This window comes from Harpia harpyja, chromosome 1, assembly GCF_026419915.1.
Source record: "Harpia harpyja isolate bHarHar1 chromosome 1, bHarHar1 primary haplotype, whole genome shotgun sequence".
Taxonomy (NCBI): domain Eukaryota; kingdom Metazoa; phylum Chordata; class Aves; order Accipitriformes; family Accipitridae; genus Harpia; species Harpia harpyja.
The window spans coordinates 103,017,034-103,040,327 of NC_068940.1; the positions used below are offsets into that span (position 1 = coordinate 103,017,034).

A 23,294-nucleotide genomic window follows, 5' to 3' on the forward strand; every position below is an offset into this window, starting at 1 on the left:
GGTATCTGTATTTAAGTGCCTAAGACTTGAGCTTAATCCTGCCCAACACAACAAAATCAAGAGATATAAAGGGGAGTCCAAAGTATCATAGAGGTGAATAGGGGATTAAAAAAAAACATCAAGAAAATATTTTTTTAAGGTGAAGCTTTTATTTGCATTCCCTTTGGATTCCATGCAACTGAGAAGCAACCTATAAGCAACACAAGAGGTCTGCCTTCCAAAAATTCCAGGTGCCATCTGTAAGGCAAAGGAGACAAAAAGAAAGAATGTCTGTCTTGATCAAACTTCATTTAGCAATTGACAGCAATAAATGGAAACAAAACAGACAAAAGCAGAATTATGGCTATCAGTGAGAAGAATGATAAAAAAGTGGACATTCAATATCTCTTATTGAATAACTAGGACTATTTGGTAGCTCTTGCATTTTGAAGCTACTAGGAGAACAAAGAAAGTAAAATGGCAGAAATGACAGAAGGGATAACATTTACTGTTGAGCCTTCAAGATTACATTTACAGATGCAAATTACAATAATTTTTCAAATATTAATATTCCTTACCTGTTTTCTGTATTCTATTTCTGTGCATACACTGTGCTTATCATCACCTTCATCATAAGTCTCTGCTACTGCAATAGGAACACAGCTACTACGACTTGTTAAAAATTCTTCATATTTCCTTGTTACTGAGGAACTTTCTTCAGTATTGTAATACCCAATGTCAAAGCAATTGTTGCCTATATCCTTTCTGACATCTGTCATGGTATAGTTATTTTCCCCTATGTCTTTGGCAGACATTTTCACCGAAGTCTTTTTTTTGGCTGTTGTTTTGAGGCTTCGTTTCATTATTTTGCCACAATGATCCAAAATTCTGTCCTTCACAGAATGCAAGCCCTTGTGAATCCGTTCAACGGCAATCTGACATTTAGTCATTTGTCCAGGTTCCTCTTGTCCCATTGAGGAGTCAGTACTGAATGAACTCAGCAGCAAGGCAATGAATAGGTTGAGCACCTTAAAACAGTTAAAGGAAGTTGGAGACACTACTGTTAACAGAAAAGATGTTTCAGAAAACCTTCCTTAGATAAAAAAAATCTCACTCTTGCTTTCATCAGCTACTGCAATGAAATTATTTACTATTATACTGGAATATTAATACAGTATGATATGGCTCCTTCTGGAAGGAATGGCAGCAGAAAAAGGAAGGAAGTGAGGGTGTGGGTATATCAAATATATTTTCACATGCTCTGATGTCCATAATGTATTAGGAGGTAGATATGTTGAAAAAGAGCAGAGATAAATTTTAACACCACCACCATCAAAAAGGTTCTGGTATAGACCAACAAACCAAGCAGTTGAAAAAGATTCCATCTTCCAGGATATATACACTAGATCTAGTATATGTCACACAAACCAGAAAATCTGGGTACTGTAAACTTTTGATAATATAAGGATAAGTTGGCCAGCATTAAAAGCACTGAACAGTTTGGTTATTTGATCCAAGCAACACAAAAGATGAAGAAAGCAGACACCAAATTATCAAAAGCACTGCACTTCTGTACTCTGGATAGAAGGAATAATTTTATTTTGCTTAGCAGCTACCTCTTGTGTGAGAAAGAGAAAGACAGGGGATAAGTAAAAAAAGACAGAAGAAAAACATGTATTAAGTAACATCCAGAAAAGAGAATAGTGTGAATACTTTCCAAATGATAAAGTTTGTGTCAGAAAAAAAGATGCCAGTGTAACTGGATACATTCAGTAGGGACTGAAAAATAGCTTGAAACTCACCACCAGGTTTCCTATCACCAGGACTAGCAAGAAAATGGGAAGACATAGCCCTTTTCCAGCCACTTCCATACATTCCCACATGGTTTCAATCCATTCTCCACATAATATTCGGAATATAATCAGGAATGAATGACAAAAATCCTTCATATGCCAGCGTAAATACTGATCGGTGTTTATTTTAGAGTAATTACTCTCATAATAATTGCCTAAAACCTGCTTTCCTACTACAGCAAAAATAAATACAGTGATAATCAAAACCAGAGTGAGGTTACCCAGAGCACCAACTGAGTTTAGAATGATTTTCATAAGAGTATTTAAGGCTGGCCAGGACTTTGCCAATTTGAAGATCCTGAGCTGTAAGTAAAACACAAGAGAACAATGTGAGTGGCAGACACTGCACAGATAGCACAGCACACATAAAAAAACAGATCCTGCCTTTATCATGCTGTCTTTACTTCAGTAACACCATCATAATTTTTCCCCCAAAGAAAGGTTTTTAATTGTTCCAATCCAAAGGTGCTGTGCTTAAGCTCACATTGTTAATGTTACTGAGAACAGAGAACTGCCAAAGGAAGCTTTCAAATTGTTTGTGCTAAGCTAGATACGAGCATGTGTAAATCTATTAGTATTAATAGCTATAACAATAATAGTAATAATAATCAAGTGGCTTATAGGTACTTTGACGAGGCCTATGAAATGACTGCATTTTGGACTAAATCAAATGTAATCAGACAAAAATTGAAAAAAGAATTTTTTCTACCTCTCACCCAACAGACTTAAAATAGGATATGAAGAGCCAGGTGGGATCTATTCTATGCAGCCTCATGAGTAAAAGGACATTTTTAGTCAAATTAGTATTCAGGGCTGTTAAAATCTCTCAGTCATGATACACAAGATGAAACAGAATTCAACTAAATTTCTAGGTGCAATGACTATGAAAAGCTATGAAGAATGTTAGAAGTAATTAGTAAATTTAGCATTCTAAATACACAGTAAGGACGTAAACAAAAAAGTAACATTATACATAGACATCCCAGAGCTACTCCTCCTTTTCCCTAAGATGGAGGAAAGCCTTGAGGAGACCTCAAGGCCAAGTCTAACCCTTGAGGAAGGCTATGTTATTTTACAAACATCAACTCAAAAGGAAAAGCTGTGAAGGAACCTTTGCTATCTTTAAGCTCATGACAACACTCAGATAATATCTTTTCCTAATTGAAGATCTGAAATATAGTTGAGCAGTGCCACTGTACAGACCTAACAGAGAACCAGTGAACTCTCTGCTAGGTTGAATCTCCAAGGGGTCACACTGCGCCTAGAGGATTTGTTGTATCCAATATACACAGTATAATAAATATATTGAATGTATTCTTTAATATTGATTTAATATTCACTCTAATTAAATATTCATGTTGGCTTATTATTTACTAACAAAGAGAACTGATTTAACTGATACATCAGTAAAATAATTAGAGGGTATTTCACTGTAATCTTTTACAAATCTATATTCTTTTTTAAAAGTACATGTGTTGTAAAGAAATAATTACCAGCCTGAAAGAAGACAGATTTTCTTCAAAGCTTATTAGGCCAATCATAACAACTACGCTATCAAAAATATTCCATTTTTGCTGAAAATAGTTGTAAGGATCTAAAGCGATGATTTTCAAGATCATTTCTGCTGTAAAAATCAGGGTGAAGACCTGGAAAGAGGAAAAAGAAACTCAGCAAAAAGTCACTGAAAAAGTATGTCTCCTTATGGGACTGCCCCAGTACAAATATGGGGTTATAACTCCATATTCATTCTAATACAGACCTAACTTACCTTGTCACTTATGAAAATCATTTGTTGGTAGTTGCGTGGCATGTCAGGGTACTCCAGAGCCATGAATAACGTATTCACAATAATGCAAACCATGATTAAGAGATCAACAAATGGATCCAAAATTACCAATTTCACCTTCTCTTTGACTACTCTCCAGAATGGACAGCAATTCCAAATTAGATACTTTTGAGCAAAACGTTTCCATAATGAAGGGCATTTCAGTTTTGACTCTTGCAGTTCTAAATGACAAAGAGGAAAAGTGACATATGAATAATCTTATGTGGAATATCATAGTATGAAGAAAAAGAGAATCAGTCATAGAAAAGACTGAAAAGAAAAATCTATCTCGTGAGCAGAATGGCATCATTGAAAAAAATTGTTTCACTCATTTTACACAAACTAATCACAGGCTATTTAAAGGTCACCATCAACAAACCTCGCAAGTACAGAAACAGGTGATACTACCCACCCCTTCATATGTTTATTATACTATTGAAGGATGATAAAGGATCTGCATTAAGGAGAAATAACTTAACTGTCTCTGGGAAACTGACAACTTGTTTTCTGTGAGTTATATCTGTGCAGTCACAGATGCAGCATGGATTAAAAAAAAAGCCCATGATAAAATGAAGAAGGGTGTCCCCTATATCTTGGTACCCATAGTTGAGGATAGGGTTGTAAGATAAGTCAAGTTGGATGGGACCTCAGGAGATCTCTAGTGCAACGCCCTTCTCAAAGCAGGGTCAGCCATGAGGTCAGAGACGGCATAACCCATTCCTCTGTCTGACTGCCCTCATGGTGAAAGCTTCTTGTTACACACAGTTTGAAGCTTTCTTCTTTCAATTTATGTCTGTTGTCTCCTCTTCCCACTGTGCACCATTCTGAAGAGCCTGGCTACACCTGCTTGATAATGTCTTCCTAAACACTGGAAGACTGGTATTATCTTCCCCTCAAAACCTTCTCTCCAGGCTGAACCAGCCCAGCACTGGGCAAGTGCTCCAGCCCCTGACTTGGTGGCCCTCTACTGAACTCAATGTATTTCTTGTACTGGAGAGGCTGGGGGATCAACTGGGCATAGTATGTGTTCTAGCAAGCGCTTAATAATGGATGATAATCACTTTTCTCCTGGCTATGCTCCTTTTAATATAGTCCAGGATACTGTTAGCCATTGCTGCTGCAAGGGCATGTTGCTGGCTCATGCTCAGCTCACTGCCCACAAGGACCCACAGGGCCTTTCCTGCAGAGCTGCTTCCCAGCCAGCCAGCTCCCAGCCTCTATTGTTGCAAGAGATTCTTGCAGATATGCCAAAGTTTACATTTGTTCTGGTTGAATTTTCATAAGGTTCCTGTTGGCCCATTCCTCCAGCCTAAGTCCCTCTAGATGGCAGCCCTTACCTCCAGCAAATCAAGTGGTTCCCCCCCAATTTTGTGTCATCTGCAAAATTTAAGAGCAAGCCCTCTGTTGCCTCCTCCAGGTCACTTAGGATGTGTCCTAGGATACACCCCGCGGTACTCCACTTGTTACTTGCCTCCAGGTAGAACAAATATGACCTGTTCACCAGACACTTGAAGCCCAAGCATCCAACCATTTTTTTGTCCAGCTGGTTGTCCACCCATGCAGACCCTAACACCCTAACTTGGATGAAAAATTACTGTGGGAGACAGCATTGAAAGCTTTGTTAAAGTCAAGGTAAATGAAAACACTGCTCTCCCCTCATCCACAAACTCCAGTCATTTTATTGTACAGCGCGATCGAGTTGGTCAGGCATGATTTACCCTTGGTAATTGCAAGTTACAGTTGCAGTTACATGAGATATGAGAATATTTATTCTACTGAAATTTACATTTGATTGCAGCATAATTTCCCCTAGTGACTTTTAAAATAATGCTGACTGTTTGTGACATTTTGACCTCTTAGGTCAAGCTACACAATCACCATAGGAAAAACACTAAAGAATGACTTACGCAAATTATCTGTAATAACAGTGGCTGCACTCATTAACCTCTGTCTTCGAAAAGGATCATTAATAGACTCCACTGACAATTCATAGGACAGCAGTATCTGCCTCTTCGGTTAGAAAGACAAAAGAAGATAATATAACAAGGGAATATGAATAAGTAGCAATACAAAAATTCCGTCCAGCGTAAGGTAAACATGCCTTTTTAAATACACATTGTAATGAAGCCCTACCTTACTGAAAGAATGTAAAACAAAACAGCACAACAATATCATGTGTTTGCCTTTGAAGGCAAAGGACATTTCATCAAAAACAGTAATATTTTCCAAGAAGTTGTTTCCTTCTGAAAATATTAAACAACGATAATGCCATTATACAAGTATAGAACCATTAACAGGGAGCAAAGGAAAAAAATCATTCCATCTTTCCAGTGACTGATAAAAAGTACATACAAAAAGAACACTGACGATCAGTTTGAATAAATTATTGACTATTTAATTATGAAATATTGATTATTAATAAATAATAAATATTTATTAACATTAAGAGTAGTTATTTAGTGAATCAAAAGTATTGGTTTTCTCAGCCCTATTAAGCCTATCAAGAGCTATACTAATATTGAACTGCCTAAAACTAGGAATGGGACTACTTTTGTTTTCATTAGAAGTTATAGGATGCTAAATACAGTGTTCCTGATGTGCATTGAAGGACAGGCCAACACCTGTATCTTATAAGACACACTGAATTATTATCACTCAGCTCATGACGCATTAATACCCCCCCACACACAGACACACACACACACACTTTTAAAAGACTAAGTAGACAATTGTAAAACATGGGCTTCAAAGAATAGGTCAGACTCTGAGGTAGAGAAAAACAGAGAGAACAAAGATTCCAGTATCAGGAAGGACATAATTAGAACTACCAGCTGACAGGGAGCTACTGACTGACCACATCATAACGCATGGTACCTTAGTATTCCCTTTCAGCACAACTTGATTTGTTTCATTTTCTTTTTGTGGGGAGGGTATATAAGTAAAGATCTGTCATATCGTTACTTCAAACTTTTACGATATGATTTTTATGAACATATTCTATAAAACTGTTATTCAGGGAATGAAACAGTTATCCTTGGCCTCAAGGGTTTAATAATAATTATTTCTTTTTGTCTCTCTGGTATTATAATGACTTGAAAAGCTAAGCAAAACCTAGCTGATAGAACTGTCATAGAATAGACATATAAAATGAATTTATAATACAGTGCTAAAATGTTCATTTTTCTATCTGTATTTTTTCAGAATCTAAAAGACTCAATTAGACTATTCTAATCACATCCCAGTTACCAGTGCAACTTGTCCTTTCATTCATTTCTCTAATGTTTGGGGTCTCAGAGGAGAGAAACCTAGAAAAATTTGTGTGCCAGCCTGACTAAAATCCTCAGTTGTCTTGTTGAAATTCACATCTGTTCAGAAGCATTCAGAGTTAGTGTTTTCAAAAAGGTTGAGTATTCATCAACACTGAAGCAGTTACTGCTGCTCATCTATCTTTAGCTGAAGTAAATAACTGGTGATGAGGAGTCCTCTGACAAATCAGGATTTAAAATAGGGATACGCACTAGACAAACAGTCCATTCAACTTTTTACAGAATTGATTAGGTCCTACCAAAGAGTTTCTACCCAATACACTTTTTTCTCTTTGACTTAGCATCTTTAGCCTCTTTTTGTGATTAAAGCAGAGATTACGTTGTTTGAAGAGTCCTCAGTTGCAGCAGAGCTAGTACTACCAGTAGTTGCCATGACATGAAACAAACTGCCATGTTTGTTGCAGATTATATTTGTTTGACTAATGGTAGAACTCTACATCGGGGCAGCTCACACTGCTTGGATCACGCTCTAGGCCTTCCTTTTTTTCTTTTCTTAAATATGAAATACCAACATTTGTAGGACGAAGTGAGAACTGTGATGTAGGGTAGTGAGAGGAAGTGACTGTACAGGTGGACTATGCATCTTGAAGAACGCTCGTGACTGATAAATAGCTGCTTCTGCTGTCAACTGATCATCTGTAAATTTGTGTAAGACAGCATAAGACTACAACCAGGATCTCACACAGTCACTGTTACCTGGACTTGGGTGTTGGAATTCTTCATGCAGATAGTGTAGAGGCATCTGTTAGCAAGTACAGCAACATAGTTTAAACTCTGCGGAAAATACTCCTGAAAAGTGGGTTCCACTTAACATTTCTTGTACCAGGTTCTAATGCTATCTATTATCTGTTTTCTAAAGTTCCTATACAGAGATATTCATAACTTTGCCATTCTCTGCACAGAGAGGGGAAGGGACCTTGGGAAGGGTCTGAAAATGCTACTTCTGAAATGTAAAATACAGACTGCTTTTGGCATCCAACCTGTGCAGATTTTGCAGCCTTGGAGAAGTAATGTCTAGGAACTAAACCAAATTTATCTCCTGGCTCAGTCATCTCCTGCAACACAGTCACAGACTTAGAAGAAAAAAAATTAAATAGGGATAATCAGCCATAAGAGTTGATTTTTATACTTATAGAAGATATGACACCTGCTATGGAAAGACATTTTTTTTTCCTCAATAGGTATAATAATATACTACCATGGACTGTGTCACAGTGTTCCTTTTAAGTACAGCAAAACCAAATTAGGTCACAAAATGGCATAATATTCTTAACACAGCAGGGGAAACATTAATGACACTCTATAAGAAGCAAATACTATACTAAAGGAGATGACAGATGGCAGTTGCTGCCAAGTGGATGATTTTGACTCCTTCGGCTCAGACATATAATTTAATATAGCTAGGATCATGGAATTTAGAAGAAATTCTGACCATGCTGACTGCCAGAATGAAAACCTAATCCATTTTAGCTAGGATGACATGTCTGATAAAAACTCCCCTACAAGGACACTTTTCAAAAGGAAGGAAGTTGTGCCATTACTCCTTTAGCTCTGCGACTGGACAGTTTCCATTTTTTATTAAATGGGTGGGAACAATTCTGATATTCTCCCAGAAGCAAGAGAGAATCTGTCACGAGATAGAACAAACTATCATGGGGGGGTCATAGAAAATATGTTGGGAGACAGGGGTGAGGGATAAGATCAAAATGAACAGTGCATATTTTGGTGATGATTTCCAGCTCTCCATATCGAGAGACCCTGCTCAGTCACAGTAATTGATCACCTAAGAAATGGAAGGAAGAAACACATCTGAGAGGGTGAATGAAGACTGGTTTGAAATTCCAGACTGCATTATCAAAGGTGTGACTGGGAACCAGGGTTTCAGTCAAGGTGTTATTTGGACACAAACATCTACTTTTGCACTATCTGTTTTTCCAGTGGACCCTGTTTGGTCTAAGTCACAAGCCTGTACTGGAGAATGGCTGTTGCTGAACCAGTATAAGGGCATTAAAAGCTTTCTTTTTAGATATTGTTGAAAATAACACAGTAATATGGATAATTGCCTGAGAATTATTTTGGAAGATGCAACTCAAGATTAAAACATCTAAATATTGGCATCTAAATGTGGAGGCCTACATAGAGCCAGAGAAAGATTAAAGTTGGGAAGGTCCTCTGGAAGTCCTCCCACTCCACCGCTCAAAGCAGGGCAAACTTCACCTGTAGGGCCTTTTCCATCTACGTTCTGAATATCTCCAAAAACAAAGATCCAAAAATTTCTCCGGATGACCTGTTTTAATGTTTATCCTCCGTCACAGTGATTTTTTTTTTCCCCCCCTTAAAAACTAATCAGAATTTCTCTTGTTGCAACTTGCTCCCCTTGACTTTCCATTGTGCACCTGTAAGAAGATCTTGGCTCCTTCCTCTTTATACACTCCCATAAGATATTAGTAGACAGCAATAATCAGTTTTTTTCCCTTTCCCTTTTCTCCTTCAGGCTGAACAAACCCAACCTCTCAACGCTTCCTCACACCTCATGTTCTACAGCCCCTTAATCACCTTGGCAGCCTCCACTGGCTTTGCGTGATATCTCAACATAATCCTTCTACTGGAGAGCTCAAAACTCAACACAATACCCCAGGTGCAGTCACACACGCACTGGTCATGCCAAATGAAGACACACATATGGACTAAGCACTGAAAAGGTAACAAATCTATACTCTGCATGGATGCTGGACCATTGGTAACATGATAGTAAGGACTGTCCATGACATATACAGTATTTTGCCAGTGTCAAAGGTGCTGTGAAAAAACCCCAAGATTCAGCAAAGTAAAAATTGCAAGTCTTAATAGCAGTTTCTTAATGGATTTAGAAAGTAGGGATGAGCAGAGGAGCTAGAAGTCACTGCTGTAATCAAGATGTGAAATAGCATGTGTGGGATTCAGCCTAATATTCAGACATCCACATTTAATTTGTCCATTTGCACAATGCATCTAAAATGCCATTATAATTGATGCATATTTTTTTGATAAGTTTGATTCACTTAAACATAAGTGTCTGAAGCCATTTGAGATGGTCTATTGAGACATTTGGTATCTGAGACATCCACAGTCTCAGACTAAGCAGGCATGACACATCATGTCTGTACCCTTCTGCAGAGTAGGTGGAGGCCAAGTAAGACACTCTCGAAATCCTCTAGTGTCACTAGGTATCAATTTGTGACCCAAAAAATTAAATCTCCATTCAACTCTGGGAGTTTAGAACCCAAATCACATGTAGACGCCTGCAAACAAACACCTGGAGCACAATCCAGTTGCCTAAATCTAGGAATTTAGTAACATTTGAGATGTCATAATGTATTTGAGATATTCACACACTGCTGGAAGATGTGCCACAGATGCCAAAGATATCCAGGATATCCAACCTGTCCAAGAACATCTAAAATGGCACCAGATGCTTATAGTTAGACAAGCGAATCACGCCCCTAACACGAGAAGTCTTCATACTGAACTAAAACTAACCCTAAATATTTAGGCCAGAGAACTAGCTGTGTGTACAGAAAAAGAAAGGTTAGGTTATTAGGGAAATTCTAAAACTTACAGGGTATTATATGTTTGTCTACGTAGCACAACAGAGGTGCCGAGTGTAGAGGGTTATAATGCATCATAAGTATGGTACTTTCAGCCACTTTGAACTTTCCTTTCAAGTCCATATAGTGCTGTCTCCCTCTGGTCCCAAAATCTAACTTTCAGATTGCTTTAAAAAACAAGTTAGTCCAATACATGCAAGAAGGGGAAGGGAAAAAAAAAAAGGGGGGGGGGGGGAAATTGCAAATAGAAAGCTTTTCTGCTCATCAAATTATCATATCACATGCAAGTCTAATGAATGTATCTTCTATTTTGAATACTTACAAGCTTCTTGTGGCAGTGACCAGGCTGTGAATTAAATATGTGTTCCTCTTTGCCATGATCACCCAAAACTAAGTTTTGTCTTAAAATAGGTTTTTCTTTCTTCATCTCTTTTTCTTTTGAATTTTTCAAGTCAGCAACTGCCATTTCAGATCTGACATGTAAGGCCTTATTACCTTCTCCCGCAGCCAACATCTGTAAAAGAAACAGCAAAAGGTCTGTCTATTAATACAAGGCAAATGCCAATGCATGGGCTAGGATCATATACAGTTTAATTATTATGCTATCTGAATGCTTTGCACTAACAATTCCTACCTTTCAAATATTCAACTACTATAAAAAGATAGGAGTACAAAATGCTATTCACAATACTGAAAGATAAAGCAGGGTTACTTATCAGCTACTGTAATTAAAGTTTGTCCTTGCCACTTTAGATATTGTATTTTTTTAATCTGAATTACAGAATATTATGGTGTATCCTTTTACTCTTCTTTTCTTGCTTTGGAAAGGACCTTGAGCCCAAAGACAACAGAAGACTAAGGGCTCAAACTAAATACTAAAATGTTAAACCTTTCTTAACTACTAATCCTGTTGAAAGAAGAATATAAGGAAGAAAAGCCTAAGTAAAGCTTGGCAAGCTGGAATTTCAGACAGAGAAACATTACAGACCTGTCAACATCTGTAGAGGAGGAATTTGGTAAATGGGTGATGCCTTTCACCTTAACGATGAAATTGGAGAGTTGCTAGAGAATATTTGTATGTCCTCTTACAAGTTGGACTTTTCTAATTGTTAGCAGTAAATCAGTGGTATCTTTTATAAAAAGTTAGAAGATAAAATATGTCTTAACAATAATTTTCAATCTATCTTGTTGCCTCAGCTCAGAGCTTCACTTTTCAGAAATAGAATAAAAACAACAAGGTGATCCCTGGTCCCGTACAGGCCAAGGAATGAATGAATCTAGGCAATACTGGGCCAAGAGGAAACACTGTAGAAATCTGATCTGTGTCTCAGCTCTCCAAACCAACAGCAAAGAAACTAATGCAGTCTCTGGATGTCCTTCTACATTAATATGGAACTAATGGTATCAGCCTGGCCAAAGACTATTCCTGCTCTCATCAACTGGTAGACCTTCTGCATGCAATCACTCAAAAAAAGGCATGACACCCCTTAGATAGCTGAGCACAGTGGCTCTCAGAAAGCTTGCATTTTTAATCAATCCTGAAATCTATCAGCATCAGAACTTCCAATCTCAGGGAACTGTAGAAATGACAGCTTTTCTTATGGAAGCAAATTTATCCACTCATACTTCCTTCATCAGACTACGCAGTAACAGCAAGAAAGAATATCCAGAAAAATGGATTTTTGTACACAGCAGTAGTGATAGTGTACAAGAATGAGGCAAACCACAGAGCGCAGGCACCTGTGCAATACCATAAAAGCTATACGCTTGCCAGCAAGCCATTCCTATACAATGCCAGGTCTGCAAATCCCCAAACTTAATATGATTTAACTTGGACTCATGCTGTTTGCTTGTATCACAGAAATGTTTATATATATTTTTATATATATATATACATACACCTGTGTATTTATAAAGAGACAGAGAGAAAGAGAAATGAAGTGTGAAAAAGTATTGTAAGCAGCACATTTTTAATTAAAAACCTTATTTCCCTAATTCACAAACAGAAGAAAACAAAAGGAACCACATATTATATATTAGATATAATAATTTATAAACCTGTTCTTTCTCTAGAATTTGTTGGGCATCCTGAAGTAATTTTTCCTTTGCCTCTGTTTCAGCAAGAGTAGCTCTATTTTGCTCTTCATATGCCATGGTTACTACAGCCAAGATCAGATTGAAGAGATAAAATGAGCATAAAAAGATGACACCCAGAAAAAATAAAATGTAGTTCTTTCCAGATGTACGGATAGTCTGTGAGGAAAAGGTAAAGGTTGTAATAAATTCTTAACAAACTAACATTTACAACAGAATTTTCAATCAACTTTAAACAATTTCTTTTCCTATACAATACAAAAGGTCAACGTACTGCACTGTTTTCATTAAACAACAGTAGGATCTAACTCTGGTCTAAGTTACACAGAAGGTCTAGAAACACATCTAGTCAGGAGTTCCCCTGGCCTTCAAGCAAATAAATTTCAGCTCTTAAAACTTCTCTGTGATCATACAGTGCTTTCTTTTTATGTAACAGACCATCAAACATTCATAACGATGCCATGTACTGCAGAGAAGAATTAACAAAATCCATTCTTAAAATTAAATGAAATATCTCCCAGTAAATCAGGCAAATGATCATCAGAGTGTAAGTTATGAGAAGACAACTTCAGCTGTAAAAAGATATACAGGTGCCTACAGAAGAAATTAATAAAACTCAGTGATAAGGATGAAAGCTAGGATTATCTAAACAATCATGAAAGATGCTAGAATTAGAGAATCAGAGGCAGTATTTAGACTGATCGCTGCTTCTTACATTTTTTAAAATGGTAGCAGAGGAGATGGCTCAAAATTAAGCTCTGAGACATTAAAAGCTAAAAACCAGTTGACCTCCAAATGGCAAAAAGAAGATGTATCAATTTAAAAAAAATCTCAGTTAATAAAGGTTGCTGGAAAAAAGTTGAAGTGGACCATATGAAAGTTACAGAACAAGGCAGAGGATAATTCCCTTCTAGCAAAGGCACTGCATAGATGTAAGGGATCCATCTACATGCAATTTTTGTATCTTTTTTGTCAAAAACCAGAATTTAAAAGTTACATTCAACCCTCTGAATCAAAACATAGAGGCTCCAATTTTTTTAGTATCAGTTGTCAAAAATGATCTGAAATGAAAGTGTGTACGTTGAGCCAAAAGGTTTGGTGAGGAGTCAGGACTTAAAAGGAAGAGAAACAGAGTATGTAACAAATCCTCATATCCCATGCAGCAGCAGTGAGCTCACTAGCCGGATCTACTCTATACCCCAATCCTTTGGTAGTTACACATTAACATTTAACTATTAATCACTGACCCAAGTGTGTGCTCCAACAAAGCTATGAGCATTCACAGCAGGATTGCTCCCATCCAATATCACTTGCAGAAGGTGTTGCAACTTAGTCACTTGAAGCTACTTCCTTACTATTTATGTTGATTTTAAAAGAAATTTGGTATCAGTAATGTTAAAACAGGTGCAGATTTTTCTAGTGGACATAAAGCTCTAAACTGCATGTCTAAAGTCATTCCAGCAGCTAATAAAAGTACCTACCTGTCTGTAGAGACGCTCCCAGTAATCCTGTGTCATCAGACGGAATAAAGAAAGGAAGGCCCAGCCAAAATGATCAAAACTTGTATAACCAAAGTCAGGATTCTTCCCAATCTTCTTGCAGCTGTAGTTTTCTGGGCACTCTTTGCTAACCACAAAAGAAATGTTAAATAATACTTACTTGCATTATTAGATTGTACCTGAAAGCATCCAGTATACAACATCAAATACAGATTTGCTCAGTTTGTCTGAAAGTCCATTTCATTATTCCCCAATATAATACTGCCAGAAGGGCTGATTTATATCAGACAATCCTAGAAAACCATTTATCTAGTTAAAGAAACTAGACAGAAACTCTAGTTCTGTCTAGTTTCTGACTAGACAGAAACTCTCCACTGATGTAGTACACATGCAAACAAATACATAGAGAGGGGAAAAAATTGAAACATATTTCCTTTTAAATAATTCACCGAGATGAGGAGAGGAGAATTTATTAATATCTCACAACTCTTTACTGATCTGTTCCCCTCCTCCTTTATATCATTCTACATTACCATTATATTACCAGAGCTTAGCAACAAAGCACATATATAATTGCTCACATCCTAGTACTTTACTTCATTCTTTTTCTGATGTGAAATATCTGGGGTTTAATTTAATAACCCACACACACATATTCCACCCTCCTGAAAAATCATCATCATTCCTTTAGGCCAAAAATAAAACCACAGTACATCTGGGGGAAAAAATAACAAAGTACTAAAACTGTTTTGCTCACTTACTCGGGATCTGAACTGAACCCACAGAGCAATATTTCAGAAGATTTATTCATTCTGTAGCAGATATCTAATAAAAAAAAAAAAAGAAGGAATCATAAAATCAGAAGTTGTCAGTTCCTACAGCACTCTGACAGTAATACTGCACTTTAAAACTCATACTGCACTTTAAAAAACACCCTGATGGACGAAATCTCTGTGAAAGACTCCTTTCACAACAAAGGGCATATAGGGCTGTTTCTCAGCAGATCCGTCCCTATGGCAATTGAAAAAAAAAAAAAAAAAAAAAAAGAGTAACTACACAACTCACAATGCTGTCTGATCTCTGGTAAAAATAAGAATCTCTGCGAGAAGTAGGCAAAATCCCTGAATGATATAGATAAAGTGATGGAAAAAATAATTGTCTGTGTAGTACCGTACCCCTAAAATTAGGATCCTCATGCAATGTGCATAGGTAAAGAAGCAAATGCTTATAGAAAACTCAGTCCCTTCTATCCCACAGACTGCTAATCTTTCTCCAAATCCAAGATTCACTAATCTCACATTCAGTTGTCCAAGAGACTTCGTATTACTACTTCTGCAAATGGAAGAACATACCCTCTTGTGAGAAATACATGCAACTGTATTTTAACATCTCTGTGAAAAAAACAAGACATACATAGGAAGATACACAGATTATGTAAAGGGAGAAAAGAATTACATTTACCTTCATCATTTGGTATATATATCTTGGCATCCTTACATAACGTGTCATTGTATATAGTATTATTGAGGACACATTTGGATGTCAAATTGCCCATAAAAAGCTGGAGGCCTATTAGAGCAAATACACTCAAGCAAAAAACGGTCAAGATCAACACATCAGTAAGTTTCTTAACAGATTCAACAAGTGAATTTACGATGACTTTCAGACCTAGAAAAATAAGATTCAATAATAAGCAAAATGAGAAGAGGAATGCAGTAGTGTTCCCATATGACAATATACAACAGTTGCAAGTATGTTAAAAACAATCAGTGTAAATGGTTTTGTAACCTCAGAGTATTAAATGAGGTAAAATAAAGCATAGGAATGAGTAAAGTATTTTTACTTAAATTTCCTAATCATGACTTATTTGGCTTTTACTTCCTTCCAACACTGATTTTGCTAACTTGAAAATTCTAAATTAAGATGGTATCTAAACAAACTCTTATGAACTTTAATGAATATGGACAGATTTCTGTGCTTGATTAAACAAGTACTTCACGTTGTGCCAAATACACATTACAATAAAGGATAACTTCTGCTGACCTCAGGGAATTCTGCCTTAAAAGGTAATGCCTTACAGATGTCACCAGTTTAAAAACAAAAGAACATTTATGACACTGGGAAGGGAACAAATATATGTTGGGGACCACCCAGCTGGAACGCAGCTTGGCAGAAAAGGACCTGGGGTCCTGGTGGACACCAAGTCAAACATGAGCCAGCAATGTTGCCTTGGGACAAATAAGGCAAATGGTACCCTGGGCTGCATAAGGCAAAGCATGGCCAGCAGGTCGAGGGAGGAGATCATTCCCCTCTACTCAGCACTGGTGGGGCCACATCTGGAGTACTGGGTCCAGTTCTGGGCTTCCCGGTACCAGACAGTCATGGACATACTGGAGAGATCCAGCAAAGGGCCACAAAGACGGTGAAGGGACTGGAGCACCTCTCCCATGAGGAAAGGCTGATTAAAAAACAAGCTGGGACTGTTCGGCCTGGAGAAGGGAAGGCTCAGGGGGGATCTTATCAATGTATACAAATACCTGAAGGGAGGGTACAAAGAGGATGGAGCCATGCTCTTTTCAGTGGTGCCCAGTGACAGGACCAGAGACAATGGGCACAAACTGAAACACAGGAGGGTCCATCTGAACATCAGGAAACACTCTTCTACTGTGAGAGTGACTGAGCACCAGCACAGGTTGCCCAGGGAGGCTGCGGAGTCTCCATCCTTGGAGATATTCAACAGCTGTCCAGACATGGTCTTGGGCAACCAGTTCTAGGCAGTCCTGCTTGAGCAGGGGGGTTGGACCAGGTGACCTCTAGAGGTCCCTTCCAACCTCAACCATTCTGTGATTCTGTGAAAATGGGTTATATGTAAACTTAAGACCAATATTCTGGCAGAATAACTGAATTTGAAATATGACATAGGCAGAGAGTGATATCTGGGATTTTTCTAGAAGTCTTTCATAAGAAAAAAGTAAAATTATGTTTAATCTCTGTTCTCCATGCTGAATATCAAAGCAAAAGTATTGATGGGTGGTTTTGACATTAAAAACTAAACACTTCCTATGTTTAATGTCTGTTATAATTCCATAACAAAATCAAAAAATTATTTGTAATTACATAGAAATGGTAAAGTTAATATATATTATGACAATGGGATATATAGCCATTTATAGATTTTCAAATGAGTTTTTGCAGTTAAATTCTGAAATCCATACTTTGGTATCCTAATTCATGGCACAACTAAATATTGAATATCTGAACAGCATATGCAAAACCATGTTGAAAGTATTATGCTCACTCCAGATAGTGGTTGTGGTCAGTAAACAAACAAATGAAACTCTGAAATATTGAAGTCAGCATTTTGGGAAATAAACCATAGAAGATTAAGCTAATGAAGTATAACATGAAACCAGAAATATGTTGGTATAGCCACATTATGTTAAGACAACATATTGAATAGGGTGTGCTGCTCAGGAAAGACAAAAGTAAAAAGACAAAGGCACTGGGCTAAGTAAAATTGAACATTAGTGATGTGATTAGAAAAAGCAGAAAATACAAAAATCTGCCTGTGTCAAAATCATTTTGAGGAAAGATGATAAAAAATATTCTGTTAGGATGCTGCTGAGAGTTACTGCAGACTGCAAAACAGTCACGCCTTGGGATCCCATGAATCATCACAAAAAGTGACCAGAAAACTGAAGACAAGAAAAGGAGGGGAATTAGAAATAGCATACTGCTGAAGCGGAGAGAAAATCAGTAAGACATCTTGTTCCTTACCTGGTATTACTGAAATAGCTTTCAAAGTCCTCAGTACTCTGAAAGTTCGAAGAGCTGAAACCTTGCCCATACTTTTACACATGGTAACATACCTATAAAATTAAAGCACCATATAACTGAATGACAAAGATCTAGCTTTTCAGAGCATATGTGTATTGAGCACACAGTAATGAATAAATTACAGAAAATAAATAGGTCAAATATGTCCTAAGGTAGGTATCTAAAGTTAGGAATCTAAGTCCATTTCTAGATATTGATGTAAAATAATGAGACTTTTGAATAGTGCCTCTGAAAAGAAACACAGCAAGTTTTTACTTAGTATGCATTTGGATGCTTAACTTTTGAAGTGTTTATCCATCAAAATGTCAAATAAATACAAAACCTTCAACTTCATAACCACACCCTCTCATACTGAGGCTAATCTGATTTAGAACATCACATGAAAGTATATGTTGCAGCTATCTCAAAACTACACAATATATACTTTAGGAGAAGGGAGTTGAGCAAAACTAGGTTTACAGTATCTTAATTCTGTACTACATGGCTGTCTTTCTAACTTTTATTTAATAGTCAGCTAAGAACTTGAGTATTGAAACTAGTTTCAATTTAATTGTTTCAACAATTTGAAAATTTCAGAAAATGAGGATTTTAAGAGTTGCATATTCTATACAGCACTTTATCTTTAAGGGGTTGCCCCATATTTTATAAGACTTATGTCAGAATTGACATGAATTGTGACTCATCTTATGGCAAGGTCATAACTGGTAACAGAATTCCTTAAAATAAAAAGTCTCAATAACAGAATCTGAGAAACAATGGTGGGAAAGGACCTCTGGAAGTGATCTAGGTGACCTCCCACTCAAAGCATGACTTTTGTGAGCAATAGATCAGAACACTATGGCTTTGAGTAGCCTGTAAGATTAAATAATTCTCAAGTACCTTAAGTAATAACTGCACTTGAGTTAACTGTTGAGTTAATTTCTAAATACTGTTATTTGTTGCATGATAGGACCAAAAAAACCAGAAGGAGATGCTACATTGCAAAGTGCTTATATCTGCTTGAACACCAATGAATTAGGAGTATGGCTAGGGAAGTAGGACCATAAAATGAAACTGTTCATACAGCTGTTGGACTACTTGATAGTTACTGATTATTAACAATGTGTAAGCTCCTTAGTGGTTTATAGATTACCCATAAGAATACTTTGTTCATATACATATATATGTGTGTGATGACATCTGAGTACATAGCCTATTATTTACAAATAAGGAAAAAACAGTCAGGGGTATGAGAGTTGATGGCAGCCTTTGCTACAGAGCCCATGAGATGGTGGAGTTTAAGACCCCAAGAGAAGTAAGCAAGATGAACAGCAGAATAAAAATCTTGGACTTTCGGACAGCAGATTTCAGCATGTTCAGGGATCTGAAACTGCCCCAAAGGGAAAAGTGTGCCCCAGAACAGTTGCTTGATCTTCAAGAGTATTTTCTTCAAAGCACAGGAACGATGCACTCTACTCTGTAGAAAGTCAAGCAGATGTGGCAGAACACCAGGTTGTCTGAACAGGGAGCTCCTGACTAATCTCATACTCAAAAAGGAAGTGTGCAGAAGGTTGAAGCAGAGATAGCTCTGGGAAGGGACACTAAGACATTGCCAAGCATGCAGGGATGAAGCAAGGAAAGACAAAGTTCAGCTGAAGTTGAAGTTAGCAAGGGATGTGAAGGGCAACGAGAAGGGCTACTGTAAGTACATCAGCAGTGAAAAGATGACTAAGGAAACTGTGGGCCTGTTGTTCAAGGAGGCAGGGAACCTAGTGACAAAGGACATGCAAAAGCTGAAACTACTCAATGCTGCCTTGATTTGGTCTTTACCAGTGAGGTCTGCTCTGAGGCCTCCCAGATCCCTGAGTCTAGTGTCAAAATCTGTGGAAGTGAAATATTATCCATGCATCTATGTGCTGTGATCAAAGGGACAAAGTTCAGCTGGCACCTGGTTACTAGCAGCATCCCTCATGGCTCAGTCCTGGGGCCAATACTGTTTAACAATTTCATTAATATCCTGAAGAATGGAATAGAGTTTGCAGTCAGCAAGTACACAAATACTAAGCTGTGGGGGGAGCAGTCAATACGCTGGGTGGCAAGGCTGCTCTGCAGAGTGAGCTTGACAGACTAGAGTTATGGGCAGTAGAAACCTCATGAAGTTCAGCAAATGCAAAGGCAAAGGCAAAGGCAAAGTCTTGCACCTGAGTCAGCATGACCACAAATAGGACCTGAGGGCACATTGGATAACGAGCAGCTTTGCAGAAAAGGACCTGGGGTCAGGGCAGACAAATTGAGCATGAATGAGCAGAGCACCCTTGTGACAAGGAACGCTTATCACATCTTGGGCTAGATTAACATGAGTCTAGCTCATACGTCGAGGAGTCTAGCCATACATTAAAGGAAGTGATTTCTGAGACTGAATCTGGAGTACTGTGTCCAACTTTGGGCTCTCCAGGGCAAGAAAGACAGTTTACATACTGGCACAGGTCCAACCAGGGCTCAAAGGGTGTGCAGTAAGACAATTATACAGTTAAATTGTTAGGCTGGATTGGATTTGTTGAGTTTGAAGAAGAGCAGGCTAATGGCGTGACGCAGCAGGAATCTTATTGCTGTCTCCAGCTGCCCAATGTAAGGGCTTAGAGAAGAAGGCTGTTCTTGCAGGCTCACCATGAAAGGATGATGTAAGTTGCTACATGAGACATTTCAATCAGATATTTGGGAGAAAAAAAAACCACAATGTGGTTGGAATGAGTTGCTCAGATAGGTTGTTGAATCTCCATCCTTAGACAAACTCAGAACTTGACTGGATGAGGTCCTGAGCAACCTAATCTAAATTAATCCTGCTAATTTAGTCCATGGAGCTGGACCACATGATCTCCAGAGGTCCCTTCCAATCTAAATTACTCTACACCTCTAATAAATTAGAACAAGACAACTGAAAACTATTCAGAAATACTAAATGACAGAGATTGGCTTTGAAAGCTCTGAGACTGAGCATGAGTGAATCTGTTCACTGCTGCAAGAAAGACTATTTTGCTTTCAAGATTAACATTCTGTATTTAAGATGCAATTTCTGACTTGGTTTCTTCCTCATTTCTTGTCCACCTAGCCAGCTGGTTTTGATATGAATTTAAAATTGACCACAGCAGTGATTCATCTGGCCTATTACCCTGTCTTCAAAAATGATCCACAACAGAAGCTTACAAGGGAGTTTAGAATCAAGGCAGTGATGCTTCCCAGATTGAATTCTTCCAGAAGATTTATAGCTCAGGGACTTCCCGAACAAGACATAGTATTTTTGTGTTAAAAATAACCCTTAATGTGTTTTCATCCAGGATTTTGTCCAGAAGTCTTCTGAATGCAACTAAGTTTTTTGCATCCATAACCTCCTATGGGAATATGCCTACATGTAGTGTGAAAAAATACTACCTTCTTTTTTATTCTGCCATCTGACAACTTCATTTGGTGCCTTTAACTCTCATCGTAGGAGAAAAAAAAAAGAACAACACTATTTATTCTCTTTTTGGCTCTGTGCCACAGACTTCAACCATGTTCCTGCTCTGTATTTTTCTCATGAGAGTCCTACTCTATTTAGTTTCTTATTTTGTGGAATACAAGATATACATCTCTATCTTTCTTAATTCTGTCTTCTTTTCAGATGTCAAGGGCAAAACTACATATAGTCCTGAAGAAAAATACAGGCCACACAATGAAATAACTATGTATTCTACTTCTTTTCTTTATTTCTTACCCATAATGTCCTCTTTTCTATTTCCTTCTCTGACCATGATTGCACACTGGAGCGGTGTTTTCACAAGATTGTCTATTTTAAATCCAACATCGTCTTCCCAACAAGTGAAAGCTATTTCAGAGCCCATAACTGTGTATGTAAAGCTAGGTCTGGTTTTCCTTGAGCATCACTTTACATTCTTGGGATTTCATCTGTTATTTATCACCATGTCATTCAACACCTTGTGACCCACTTTGGAGCCTTCTCAAATTAGTTTCATCTGATCCAGAGTACAACTAAAACAATATAGAGAGGCATGCTTGGTTTCAGCTGCCTATGCAATTGCCTCTAAACGAAATTTAAATACATACTAAATTGAGAACAATCAAACAGTTCTAAAATGAGCTTTGCATTTAGGTCTTACTTTAAGGTCTATGACTATTTTTCTCTTTGCAAATATGCAAAGGGTGATTCAACTACAGTAACGCTTAAGCAGGTAGGATGCCAACCACTCTAGAGAACTTCAGCAATATCAAATAGCGTTTTATTTGCGTGTTTGTCCCTTGAGTGTAAAAGAGCAACTGAGTTTTACTTACATTACCACAATAACGACAAGATCCAAACAGTTCCATGGATCTCGAAGAAAGGTAAATTCATTCCAAACAAATCCTCTTGCTAATATTTTTATCAATATTTCACTGGTATATATGCCAGTAAAAAGATATCTGAGAAGGAAAGCATATATTAAAGTTATAGAAATAAAAATATTAATCAGATTGAGACATTCAGGCACATTTCTACCTGTTCTATGATTTAGTCACTGGATGGAGATGAAGGTAGAAAATGTGAAGTAAAATAGGACACGTTACATTACTTGCAGAAACATCACAGGTATAAGAAGATGTTTTCCTGAATTTTAGTAAGATTTCCATGTAAATCTATAATCACAAGTGTTCACATAAGCATACCATACTATTTCTGGATGAAGGAAAGCTCCCATTTCCTTATGAATAATTTTTAAGTCAGTGTTTATGTTCTAAAGCAGGCTGGAAAATATCAAAGCCTCTAACATTTTGGCAGAACAATAACAGCAAAGACTTATTTTAGCCTGTAAAGTTTGCACATTTTATACATTTATTCTGACAAATACTCTGTAACTGAAAGAAATTCTACATAAAATTAAGCTATCATTATCACCATGCTTACCCCAAAATAAGAGGAATTAAAATTATAGAACCTCTGAGGCCCCAGGCACATTTTCAAGATTTAATTCCAGAACATTAACTCAAGTTACACTGGATACAGTGCACAATTACAAAAGGTAACAAGACATTATAAATAAATGGCTTCCTAATGTGAACAACTGAACTAGGGGTGTCCCCAGGAAACAGCAAGAAGGAATGGAATGAGTATTTATCCCTTTATACTTTTTGCTTGAGTTGGCCATAACAGACATTCAGCTTATTGCCTTAGAATGAGAGATATTAAGTTAGAATCCTGCTGCACAGTCTCTCTAAAAGGCTTAAACCTTAAAAGGAAAAATGGGGCAACCTTCTATGTTACACCAGATGGCAAAATTAGCCAA

At 37.4% G+C, this 23,294-nt stretch overlaps 1 protein-coding gene across 2 annotated transcripts in view; it reads right to left on the bottom strand.

Annotated features, from left to right (window-relative positions):
* Nucleotides 1-23,294, bottom strand: part of LOC128150857 (sodium channel protein type 5 subunit alpha-like) — a 56,727-nt gene that overhangs the window by 22,500 nt on the left and 10,933 nt on the right. For both annotated transcript variants that reach the window (XM_052807560.1, XM_052807553.1), the window contains 12 exons: nt 22,306-22,434; nt 17,941-18,032; nt 15,625-15,831; nt 14,925-14,988; nt 14,146-14,290; nt 12,629-12,823; nt 10,893-11,084; nt 5,565-5,667; nt 3,601-3,839; nt 3,326-3,478; nt 1,782-2,135; nt 558-1,007 (listed from right to left, as the gene is read on the bottom strand). In XM_052807560.1, the coding sequence (XP_052663520.1) occupies nt 558-1,007; nt 1,782-2,135; nt 3,326-3,478; nt 3,601-3,839; nt 5,565-5,667; nt 10,893-11,084; nt 12,629-12,823; nt 14,146-14,290; nt 14,925-14,988; nt 15,625-15,831; nt 17,941-18,032; nt 22,306-22,434 (2,323 nt within the window). The remainder of the gene's footprint in view (nt 1-557; nt 1,008-1,781; nt 2,136-3,325; nt 3,479-3,600; nt 3,840-5,564; nt 5,668-10,892; nt 11,085-12,628; nt 12,824-14,145; nt 14,291-14,924; nt 14,989-15,624; nt 15,832-17,940; nt 18,033-22,305; nt 22,435-23,294) is intronic.